Here is a 12,899-nt window from a genome sequence, read left to right as displayed (position 1 = left end):
CTGCAATGCAGTCCTGAATTCATCTTTGGTTTGGTTTTTTTCTTCCTTCTTTTCTGTTTTTGCAAGTGAACAACTGATCACCAAGATCTGGGAGGGAAAGGGTGAGGCTGCTCTGTGTTCCATGCTTGGATAATCCCATGACTGATAGCCTCACACTGAGGAGGGCCAAATGCTTTCTTCTACTTTCCTACCTCCCCCTATGCCCCGTGGGCAAGAAAAGCCTCACATGATGGTGTCTCCAAACCCAAGGGCTGGAGAGACTTGCAATGAACTCACCCACTTAGTCACTATACAATAAATATTAAACTCTGGGCAAAAATCACCTTTTCAACCAGCCTTTCCTCAAGCTGAGTCACTGCCAGCATATTGTCAAAAGCAAAGTACCAGCATTGTGTACAAATCTGAAAAAAAAGAGAATAGAAGAGAAATTATTTTCTTTTTCTGTGTAATGCAGAGCCAGTCCAATGGCTGCTCCTGGGTCTCTTATGGATTGAAGTTCAAGAGCACTTTTTCTTGTCTCTTGTCTCTTGTCTCTTGTCTCTTGTCTCTTGTCTTGTCTTGTCTTGTCTTCTCTTCTCTTCTCTTCTCTTCTCTTCTCTTCTCTTCTCTTCTCTTCTCTTCTCTTCTCTTCTTTTTTTTTTTGGTTTGGATTTTTTTGTTATTAGATGGGGTCTGTTGTCTCTGAGCTCAGCTCAGAGTAATCCTGAAGAGGAAGATCAAGAGTTCCTCAAACATCTGCTCACTCTGAGGCCTGATCAGCTGTATCCAGACCCTCTCTAACACTTTTCTCTCACCTATTCTTAAAAGTGTTGGGCAATGGGTTTTCCAGCACTCCATCTATTCCTCTTCTTGGAGCAGCCATGGGCCTGGAAAATGTTCTCCAGCTTCTGGTCTGAATCTTCCTTGTTTACATTCAAGCCGATTACTTTTTGTTACATCCTCAGTAGGTGTGACGAACAAATTAATTATGCTTTTCAGAACAACAGTTGTCAGGGTGGCATCTTTCCAATTCCTTATTTCCCCTCTTCTAAATCAACTTTTCTTTTTTTTTTTTTTTTTTTTTGGGGGGGGGGGAGGTGTGGGGTGTGCCTCTCAGATCATGTTTTCTAAGCTTGTTATCCTTAATGCATCGTTCGAATTATTATTCTGAGGAATAGTGCCCTTCACTGAACACTGTGCTCCATCAAAGGCTTACCAAGTCGTCTCTGCTCACCCATCATTCACTTTGCATCCCCAAGTGATACATTTTCTTGATATGATCTTCTTATATATCATGTAAATCATTCTTAAATGATATGTGGGCAGGACTTGAAAGTCAGACATTTACCACTGATTGCTTTTCCTGGAATTTTTCTACTGTTTCTCCCTAATTATTTAAATATCCCTTCCCTGAAGGTCCATCTCATCAGAAGGTCCAACAGCTCTCCAGACATATGCCAGTAGACCTTCCTGCTGCTTTCCATTTCAGTCCGCAGTATCCTCGCTGCAAAGGTCCCTCACCAGTGGTCTGCTCGTAGCTCAGTCTTGTGACCCGAGAGCACTTTTTGCAGTGCCACAAATGAGAGGCAGGATGTTGCGTTTCCTATGTCGACTCAGGAGGCCTCTAGGCACACGGGTCTGCTTCTCCTTTTTACTGAAAAATAACCACCCGGCTTGTTAACTGCTGTGGGACCTGCATGTTTGTAGCTTATTTCATCTGGGTCCCGGTACACAGGTGTCCACATCAAAGAAACTTTCCCAGATGGTGCTTATGTTGAGTCCCTCATTGGGAAGCCAAGGACACAGTAGGGGTGATAACTGGACTACTTTTTTGCACTTTTAAATCAGCCCTTCCAGATGGTCCTGGGAACAGTAAAAGGTAGACACGAGGGTCTCATCTGTGCTCAGGGCTCTACACCGTGCTCACAAAGGACTGTGCTCTACTTGATGTAGCCAATCTGGCAGGTTCTTGCTGCTACCCTAACATTAGCTTTTAAAATAAAACAGAAAAAATAATAAAAAAAAAAAAAAAGTTGCTGAAGAGCTCAGGACACAACCAGACAAAACAGTTGGTGGCCTTCAGAAACAACGAGTTCTGCAAGACAGGATGCACAGGCCAGTCCTTTTCGGTAAGTCACAGCACAGTGGATGGGAAATAAAGTAACTTTTGTAAACAAGAAGCATAATGCAGGTGATAAGTATAGGAAAAATGTTGTTAAAATACAGCCTAATACTTATTTAGTCATTTTCTGTTCTTTGCTTGATTTTCTTCAGCTAAAACCTGTGATTTGCTTCTCATGAAGCCAAAAAAGTCAAGACAATCTGACAGAGTGACAGTGCGTTTTTCTTTAGGGAAAATCTTGGTGAAGAACTCAAGACTTGGTCTCTGCTTTATAGGATGCTTCCTGTATCCCACTTCTCTGTTGATGCTGTTGACTTTACTCCTTCCTCCCTTTCAGGTATGACAGCTTTGGCCGCCTGACCAACGTGACCTTCCCTACTGGCCAAGTGAGCAGCTTCCGCAGCGACACCGACAGCTCTGTGCATGTCCAGGTGGAAACCTCCAGCAAGGATGATGTTACGATAACAACCAATTTGTCAGCATCGGGAGCCTTCTACACCCTGCTCCAAGGTGAGTTGGGCCACTTCCCCTTTCCCAACCAAGCTGCACACAATGGATTATCCATCAGGAAACAGGCACCGCCTTGATAATCCCAGCACCAAAAACCACCTGCCTTCTCAGCGCCCCAGAGCTCCCCACATGCTGGTACAGATGCACGCTCACACCTACTTAGCCACATTCCCTAGCGCCATGGTTGCTCTGCAGCTGTTTTCTGCTTCATTCTCAGCTGGTCCCCTTGCTGTGCAGTCCTCATGCAGTGCAGTCCTCCATCCTCATTACCATTATTGTTATAACAAAAAGGGTTGCATAAATCTAGCCACACTTCCAGCTGACCCCCTTTGCTTCATTCTCTTAATGGCTTCCAATTTAACAGTTCCTCTCCTCCTGGAACAGGCATCCAGCTGGTTGCTGGAGATCCCTCTGATTCTTTGTTCACTGGCTGTTCAAACATTCACAAGGAAGCATCCAGAAAAATGACCATCCCGGTCCCCAAAAGGTCTGTGTTTGAGCTAAAGAGCTGGTGTGGAGAGGCACAAAGGAGAAAGGAGAAGTGGGCCGCCGGGGTGGGACCGGTGGGACCAGTTTGTGGCTGTCAGAAATGAGCACAATTCTGCAGGTGGTGGTAAGGTGGAGATGTGGAAGATTGTTGAGGCAGAGGAAAAGGTGAAAAAGTGGGAAAGAAAAGAGGAATAAATAACAGGGGAGCACTGTGCTGACATACCGGTAGGGGCAGAAGTTGTAGTGCACAAACCATGCCAGCCTGGATCTCCAGGTTCCGACATGTGAAGCCTCCTTGGGGTCAGGGTTAGCCATCACTCTTGGTCTCTGGGGCTTGGAGAAAGGGAAAGGACTTTCAGACTCTTTGCTTTGTTCACTCCCCAGCTCTCATTCACTCTTAGTCTGTGCCTTATGGCAATGGGGTGTCAGACATCATTTCCCTGTGAAAGGAACAAAGTTCTCCAAGTGAGACTGACGTGTTCCCGAGTCACATTGTCCCGCATCTCTGGGACACACATTTCTCTCCCCCTCCCTATAATAACAGCAAGCTTTCCTGAAAGAATGTGCCTGCTATGCCTGAACACTGCTTCTCCTGCCTCTGGAGGGGGCGGATGAGAGGGTGCCAGGCCCTTCAAGCCATGCTCGCTATTCCTGTAGCGAACACAATGACTTTCTTATTCTTGACTTCAGCCTGCAAAGCAGATCCAACCTACCCCGCCCCATCCCATCCACTCCCATCAAGACATCTGGCAACTGCACAGACATGAGGTTGGCTTCACCTCAAGAGCCTAATTAAGCAATAGAGCCTGCTGTTGGGGGCCCTTTAGTGAGATAATTGTCTGTGATGTGATTTATACACCCAGAGCTGAAGGCACAGTTACATAATGGTGCCACGGTCAATTGTCTCATTGTACTGCCCTCCAGCACAGGGGCACTCTTACCGTTAGGACATGCAGTATTACAAACAGCTTAACCATCTTCAGAAGTATAAAATTATTAAACTGTTTGGATCTTAAGAAACTCACTTATCTCAAAATGCAGGTCTGCATAATGTCGCAGCAGAGGTGGCCTGTGACCTGCTGAGGGTGGCTTTCCCACAGGAGTTAGGGACTGTGAATTCCCAAAGGGAGGTAGCTGTTTGCTCGTGGCAGCACTGTAGAAACTGAAACAAGGGCCACTGGAATTGTCCAGGGATGTACTGAGCACGACTGAAATGTAACTTGCCTTCCAAGTGCTTCTCCAGCGGATGGAGCTGGAGCTGTTGTCAAGCTCTGTGAGCGTCTTGCCCACTCCATTGTTCTTCGGGGAAAATGGTTGTTGCAGATTCACTTTGCGTGGGAGGTACTTGTGCATTTCCCTTCTGCACTCACAGATCTAGCCAGCTTTCAGAAATCCTTGGTGAACCTTTCAGGGAACCTGGATCCCACTGTGAACAAGTGAGATCTGAGAAGGCATTTTCGGAAGGTTACAGATTCCTGTAGGATGGATTTAGGAGCCTCTGGAGCTAACAGGCACCTCAGAACCTCGGTGGGATTTTGTCCTCTGGACTAATGACAAAGTGAGCGTTTGTTCAAGGCCAAAACAGGGCAGTAGTGCCCTAGAGCCAAAGCAGCGTAAAATACAGCATCCAATGGCCCCTGGATTTTATGTAGCCCTTGAGAAATGCCTTCCAAAGCCAGGGGAGAGTCTTCTCTTGGGAAAATGTTGAAAGTGGAGGATTTACATTCCCCACACTGTACCACACTGCTTGACAATCCACCATAACCCCTCTGTGGTGCTTATCTGACACAAAGGGAACATCACATGTCCATTGCGTTTCACGGAGACCTTCAAGCTTTCTGCTGCTTCCCAATGAAGGATGAAGGAGGGAGGAATATATTAGCCATGCAGAGATATTTCACTGGTTTGATTTAAAGCACATCTCCTACCACTTTCTCACAAGCAACTAAGAACAAAAGTATGACAGCCAGCTGTCTCTCCCCCATCACTACATTTGCAGAATCAAGCATGGAGTGGGTTTGATGCTGCTGGAGTCTATGTCAAAAGGCCATCAACTTAAGTACTCAGTGGTACAGCTAAAACATTCAGATTTACACTGTGGATCACTGCTGCATGTTTATAGTGGCAAAATCCAGTTGCCACAGCAGTTTCACACCATCACTACTGTGTACAGTATGTTGAGTTGTGATCCTGCTGAGATCAGTGTGGCAAGATGCCAGCTGGATACAACAGGAGCAGGATCAGACTCACAATAAAAAAGACCAACTGGTGTCAGGTTTCCTTTCCTAATTATACCAGACTGTGCTCTTTACTGATCTATTTCATCTAGACGAGAGATGATAATTTCACTGTGATCTTGTTTCCTGCTGAGCTATGGCAGAGCAACTAGTGAACAAAACCCAACTTGCCTCAGAACGGAAGAACAATTGACATGAATTTTTAATGGGTGTTTTTATTCACAATTAGGTATTTATGGCAGCCTGGGAGACAGAAATGGTAATATTTTCCAGCTTTTGAGGAGCTTCAGATAAGGCAGTCTTTGTATAATGTGTTTTTAAAGCCATTCTGCACTGAGAAAGTCTCATGCTTTCTTACGCTTTGTGAGCTCCAGTCCACAGAAACACCAGATGGAGATTCAAAGGACAGGCTTTCAGCCTGCCTGATTCCTGAAGGATGTGGAAGAGGTATTATTCTTCTCTACCACTCCTGAACTCTCAAATCCTGGCCTCAGAATCTGCTGATTTTTCAAGTGCTAGTGAAGGCCAGATGTATGGAGATGTGTGGGAGCTTAGTGCCTCTGCTTTCTCTCCAAACATGAGGACTTTGGTTGCCTCCTGAAAGCTTTCCCAAGTGAAAAGGTTTGGCTGTTATTTGGGGAACTGGTTACCATTAACTCGCTGTGCAATTTCCTGTCACTTGTGAGATGGTGAATAAGCTGAGGAAAGTAGGTGGCCCCACTTTTTCATTTATTGTAGCGAAACTGGGATCTTTTAGGATATAAAAGCGTGGAAAGTTTTCAGCTGGACTGTGATTTAAAACAAATATCTCGCCACCCAGTGTTTCAGCCTAGAAAAAGAGGTTTGAACCTGCATCCTTTGCTAGGGTATTATACAGCTTTTCCACTGGTGCCTTTTTTAACCTGTGTAAGACTTTTCTGTAAGAATTTGAGGTGCAGAACCTCATCAGAATGAAAAAGAGATTGTCCATCTTTACTTTCACAGATGAAACTAATGTTTTGCTCACTGAGTGGGACAGGTCAATGACAAAGAGCATTTGGTTGCAACCATCAGAAATGTTGATGAAGCCTGGGTGAGGGAGCACATGAAAAGCTGGAACTGTATCACTGGATTTGAAAAGATCTCTTTTTCTGTCTTCAGATCAAGTCCGAAACAGCTACTACATTGGCGCTGATGGCTCTCTCAGACTGATGCTTGCTAACGGCATGGAGGTGGCCCTGCAAACTGAGCCGCATCTGCTGGCTGGCACCGTCAACCCCACGGTGGGGAAGAGGAATGTCACCCTGCCCATCGACAATGGCCTCAATCTCGTGGAGTGGAGGCAGAGGAAAGAGCAAGCGAGAGGGCAGGTCACCGTCTTTGGACGTCGGCTGAGGGTAAGTGAGAAGCGTGAGCAGTTTTGGACTCCACTTCCTATCTCATCAGTCCCCAGCCTCGTGACGGAAAGGGACAGGGCTGATCTGTACTGTCTGCAGTAGGGATGAGTCTGCAGGATGGAGACCTAGCCGTTCATCCTCAGTGACACAACCTTTATGACTTGAATATATCCTTGTGCCTCCTTATGTGCTGACATTCTCTTAGCTGTCACAGGTATATTGCTGATTTGCCTGCAAGTCCTCTGCATCACTGGGAATGCATGACCTCCCATCGGACACCTCAGGTTTAACCATCATGTCAGGCTGTTTAAGCAAGCAAGGGACAGTCATAACTATAAATTTCTGCACCAATTAGTATAGGTATTTTCTGCCTGCGCTGCTGGCAGTGATAAACCTGAGCACCGAAACATTTCTAATCATATGAGGACTGGGAACAGGCTGAGAGAGCTGGGGCTGTTTAGCCTAGAGAGAAGGCAGCTCTAGAGAGACCTTATGGCAGCCTTCCAGTACTTAAAGGGGGACTATGGGAAAGATGGGGAGGGACTCTTTATCAGGAAGTGTACTGATAGGATAAGGGGTAACAGTTTTATTTAGGTTTAGTTTAGCTATTAAGATTAAATTCTTCCCTGTGAGGGTGGTGAGGCGCTGGCCCAGGCTGCCCAGAGCAGCTGTGGGTGCCCCATCCCTGGCAGGGCTCAAGGCCAGGCTGGACGGGGCTGGGAGCAGCCTGGGCTGGGGGGAGGGGGCCCTGCCCAGGGCAGGGGGCGTGAAACTAGGTGATTTTAAAGTCCCTTCCCACCCAAACCAGTCTGTGAGTCTATTATTATTATTCACTGGGCAGCCTCAGAAAAATCTCTAGATTTCTGATACTTCCTAATCTGTTGAACCTGTTGGAGAGCTGGGCTCGCAGGGCATTTCATTGCAATTGCCATCATTCCCAGAAGTGAAATGTTATAAACAGCTCCGGCCTGATAGCACTCTCTCCTCCAGGAGCGCACGGTCCTTTCTGTGCTTGAGACTGATGTGTTTTGAAAACATTGCTCTGCGCAATGTACCACAGACTTGTCAGGGCTGTTTCAAGATCTTGCCCAATAAGCCTGTAATTCCTCTGCTAACTGCTGGCAAGGCTGGTAACCTGTGATAGCAAGTCCTACGCGATCACCTTATACCTTGCTAGTCTTGGAGTCATGGGCTGATGAGCGGTTCCTGGGAAGCTGCTCAGCACCTGCCAAATTCAGACCCTCTGAGAAACATGCTTAGTGCTGTGTGATGCCACCACAGCAAAAGAACTGCAGCTATTTATTCACACTTGAGCTTTGCAGTCAATATTAATGCTCGAGTTTCAGAAAATGTGTTTCCCACTCCTTGCTCTTCACCTCTCCCTATTACCTTCTGTGTGACCCCTGCCACCTTGGTGTGATTTCTCTCATCTCTTCTCGCTCACGCTTGTCAAGATTTGCTCTTCACCCTTCCCAACCCAGGCTCTGTTCTTTTCCCCTTGCGTCGATAGCCTCATATCTTGTTACCAGGAGAAAAACAGCAAACAGTAGTGAAAGCTGAAGCTGCTCCTTCACTGGGAACTGCTGTATATCTGCAGATGAGTCCACGTCACCCTTCTTGTTTGGTTTGTCTTGGGGTTTTTAATTTATTTTAGTTTAGTTTAATAACCAACGAAATTATCAGGCAGGTCTTTTTTCTGAAAGGAGAGAGCCTTCTGAAATCTGCAGCTGTGACACAGCTATTTGGTGTTCAAAGCAGTATCCACTCATTTAGCCACAGCTCAGCTGCCCGTGTCAGTTTTATCTTCCAAAATTTTCACAGTAGATTCAAATGCAGAATGTGTCTTTGTTTTATATTGTACCGCAGTTGGAAAAACACTTGCAAAATGTGTTTTCAGGCTGGTTACTTGTGTCCCTATAAATCTGCCAGCATTTATTCACATTTGGAGCCTACCAGGGCCCTTCTAGTGAAGCAGGAGAGCATCTTACATGGTTGACGGACTCAGTTATGGCTCTGTTCAAGGGTTCAAAGTAGCTGAGGATGTACAAGATGTTTTAAGCTGCCTGTCTGTACCTGCATGGCAGCATCTGCACCCCTAAGACGTAAACCTGCAAGGTGCTAATTGCCTCCCTGGGGACTGCACAGATTTTTGCATATTCTGTGTGTCGTGTTCTCCTCTTCCCTCATACCAGTAATTTCTGCTTTCCCTGGTAAGGGAGAAGCTTAGGGAAGTTAAGTTCAACATGGTTTTATTCACTTTGGGAAATATTATCATTTTCTGCCATATGTGAATAAATCACTACTTTCCCACTCCCCTCACTCCACTGCTTGCATGAGACAGCAGCAGAGACATGGTGCTCCATGGGGAAAGGGCCCAAAGAAGCTGCCACATCATTCCATGAAGCCTTTGAGGCGAGAACAGGGTCTGGCCACTGTAAAAGAGGGAGTTCCTCTGAAACCAGCATCCTTTCTCCTGCCATCGCATGGATCCACATTCTGTGATTGTGGCCCTTCCTCCCATGGTTACAGCATATTCCTGTGGACTGACAACCTGTTGCCATGAGCTCAACCAGCTCCCAGCATGATGAGGCCAGTTTCACAGCTGCTTCCTTGACCCTCCCTAGGAAATAATACAATGCACGTGTTCTTTATTGCAGGGATAAGGCACAGGGCAGGGACTTCTGCATGGATGGAGGGAAAAGGGCCAGCCCTGATGTCTTTTTTGCAGTCCCATCAATGGTGACCTGGCTGTGCACTTGGCCAGGCATCTTTAAAGCAGCACATATATGTTAAAGCAGCCCCTTTTCCTTCTCCTGTCCCACATAACCCATGGAAAGTTGTCATGCTCTGATCCACCCACCCAGCGGTGAGATGTCTCCACAATCTAGGTGGCTACAAATTGAACCCATCAGTGGCCAACAGCAATGCAGAATTCATCTGCAGTGAGAGCATTGGGTAAACTCTGCTTGAAGAAACAGAGCTCCTTCATTTTTCCTTTTTTTTTTTTTTTTTGTTAAAAAACTTGAGTTTTTCAATAAAGGAGGTAAAGTAATCTCTGACAGTGGAGCAAAGAGGACAGACAAAAGAGACAGAGCTGCTGGCTCAGCTCTTTTATTTATTTAACCATGGAAACTCCTGTTGTAAGACATTTTGTTTTTCCCAAGACCTTGGCAGCAGGTTAATAGTGGCATCGAGGCCTAGTGTCACAAACACTCCCCAGAACCAACGTGACTGGAGAGGTCTCTTGGGATATGCTACTAAGCATTTCAGTTGTGTTGACTAGTGACAGTCCAGCATCATCTCCACATTTTCTGCAAGGTGTTTAGGTCTGGATATGGCCACCCCAACAGTTTTAGCAATTCGCTGGGGAAATTGCTTTGTAGGCAGCCATTTATCACATGGATGTTGTTGGCTCCTGGAGTTCTCGTTGCAGAAGTATTGTTTGCTCTCCTCTGCTGAAGGTTGCCAGAGTGTTTTCATGAAAAATCTTCCCTTTTTGTGCTCTTGTTCCCCAGGGAGATCAATGCATGTTTGTTTAATTATAATGCGAGCTAAAGGAGCTCCATGGGAAGCATTGGAAAAATCAGAAATGGTGGCGTGTTTATGCTCTTGCTTTTCCAGAGCAAGCTAAGGAATTGAATAAAGTAATGTAGAACACCAATTCGGGTTTAAATTTAAATTTCTCACACATTATAGAGGGGATACCAAAGCCACTGTGAATGGTGGATTTAAATTTATCCTGTCTCGATCCTGTGCTGATCACAAGCCTTGTCAGACACTCTGAGGGGCCAAAGCTTTTTGCAGGAGCTTTTCCAACCCCGTTCCAGGATAAGGACTCTGGGATGTAGGATGACACCTTATTTAGCTGCTCACCATAAAACATGGTTATTGGACTGAAGCCTGCAGCCCTGTCAGTTCTGCAGAAAATTCACTTCTGTTCAAGGCATGCCCTTGAACAAGGATGAAAAAGATTTAGGCTCTGTTCAGAGGCTGTCCGGCAGGGTAGGGTTCACTTTGCCCATCGCATTGAGGGGTGGCTACTGGCACTGCAGCGCTTCACAGAGAGAAGAGACATTACACCAAAGGAGCAGAGAAAACAAATCATAAAAAGAAAGGAGACTGTTTCCAACTAGTCCCACAGAAATTGCTTGCCAGAGCATGGGGAGGGTGGAATGACTTAGGGCACCGGTAATGGGATACAGAGATTTTGACTGGGCTTGAGAGCTATCCAGGGACCTGTTATTTGGTTCTTCCAGCACAGTGAATGGCACTGCTGCTGGCACATGGATCAGGGAGGCCACTTTCAGCCTGGATTACACTCCCAGCCCTGGAAGAGCTCTTTCCAGCTCTCTTGGCAGAAAGCACGAGCGGAAGCTGCAGCTGCTGAGCTGAAGCTGCTGTGTGAATAGATGGAAGGCAGAGATGCTGTTCCTTTCTGCTTTGCCTTTTTTTTTTTCTCTCTTTTGCAAGCAATTGCCGCTTCTGTTTCTCTATTTATAGCAGCAAGCCCCTACGAGATATCAAATTGCTCTGTTAGTTACATGTGTGCATCTGTACTTAGAGTTTTGATACCTTTTTAATTATTTTCCAGCTTGCCTGTTACAGTGGGCTGTTGGCTGATTTCTTCTTTCTCTCATTATACATTTATATTCTCTTTTACACGTACTTAATTAGAGCATTATCTACCTTTCCACAACATTTCTTTCCTCAAATCATACCCGCCTTTTACTGTGGTTATTCATGAGCTGAAAATCATTGTTGCACTTGCCTCCTCTTACATCATCTTCATGCTTACATCATGGCACCCATTCCTTCTCTCCTTGGCTCTTGAGATGACTTCTTTTGAATTCCAACTTTGTGGTGTCCCCATTCTCTAGGCTTCAGCACAGACATCTGCCCACACATCACAAAAGCACTGCAGTGGTCCTGCCTTTGCTACTTCTGTTCTTCCAAGGCTCAGGAATTCCTTTCCTGTTGTTCTACCCCATCACTTCTCTCACTGTTTAACTCCCAGATACTCCTACATCCCTCAAAATATAGTGGGAATTCAATCATATACTCTAATGTAATGGCCAAGCTCAAAGCTGGACCAGGTCTGAGAACAGTGCTGAGGTCAGGAGCATTGACTTTACCCAGAGCAGGGTAAGGCAGAGTTTTTAACTCGGTCTGAAGACCTTGCAGCAAACAGCAAACTCTGGTTTATTGACTGCAGCTGAAGGGCTGCAAAGGGAACTGAAAACCAAGTCAGCTGCCTGGAGTTTGAAATTCATCCAAGAAGAATCTGCAACTTTCTAGAAAAGAAGGGCTTACCAGCTGAAAGAGGTTCAAAAGTGGTGGGATGGAGAAAGAGCTGTCTTCACTGGCAAGCTTTTTCTGGGAGTGTGGGTTTTTCATCCTTGCTCAGTACTTTGCTACTGTGGTGGTGTTGCTTTGTAATTCTCCGTGCACACGCAGCTAAACATGAGTTGTGTTATCAGCTCCTTTTTGTATTGCTGTGCGCCACAATCCCTGAATCGAAATGTATTCCTGCTCCTACCTTTGAAGTTGATACCTTTGATCTTTGGAAATGCAGAGGCAGCGGAGGTAACAGGAGTATAATTATGCAACACCAAATAACCCCAGGACAATGAAGGTAAAACTCTAGCTCTCACAGAAAAGTTCCTGCTCTGTCTAACATCTACAGTGGTCAAGGCCTCCATACTTCATCTCAGGCAAAATGCATAACCCCCAGTGCCTGTGGTATATTCCATAAACTCAGAGGAAAAACTCTGTTTTCCACTATGTTGACATGACATCCATCTTTTTTCTATAAGTATTGGTTTTTGATGTGCATGAAAGCCAAAGACTATATATCCTAGGTTTAATAAGCAGAGTACTTTGCAAATATTCCTTGCAACAAGTTGTCATTTTATCTTCTGTAGATCTATAATAACATCTGCTGTAGCAGTCTTAAGCCTGGGTTTGGGATATGGGCAAGATTCCTTCTCCATGGTGATGTTTCAAAAGTACCCTGTTTTTCTGCCTCTCTCTTCCCTGAAGTCAACAGAAGCAACATTAGGATAACTCTTTCCTTTAAAAATTGCCTCTTGTCCAGAGGCAACAAACAGCTGGACACTCTCCAGTGTGGTCTAAAGAGGTGTTAGGTGAAACAAGGCTAGTCTTTGTAACTTAAAGTGTTTCTAGCTT

General features: G+C 45.6%; 1 protein-coding gene across 10 annotated transcripts in view; it reads left to right on the top strand.

Moving 5' to 3' along the window:
• TENM4 (teneurin transmembrane protein 4) overlaps positions 1-12,899 on the top strand; it is a 762,970-nt gene that overhangs the window by 727,256 nt on the left and 22,815 nt on the right. For all 10 annotated transcript variants that reach the window (XM_080374860.1, XM_080374862.1, XM_080374861.1 and 7 more), the window contains 2 exons: positions 2,439-2,611; positions 6,478-6,713. In XM_080374860.1, the coding sequence (XP_080230986.1) occupies positions 2,439-2,611; positions 6,478-6,713 (409 nt within the window). The remainder of the gene's footprint in view (positions 1-2,438; positions 2,612-6,477; positions 6,714-12,899) is intronic.

The sequence above is a fragment of the Falco punctatus genome (assembly GCF_963210335.1).
Source record: "Falco punctatus genome assembly, chromosome: 2".
In the NCBI taxonomy this organism is placed as follows: domain Eukaryota; kingdom Metazoa; phylum Chordata; class Aves; order Falconiformes; family Falconidae; genus Falco; species Falco punctatus.
Note: the sequence above shows the minus strand (reverse complement) of the source record. Positions and strands in the feature narration are given on the sequence as shown.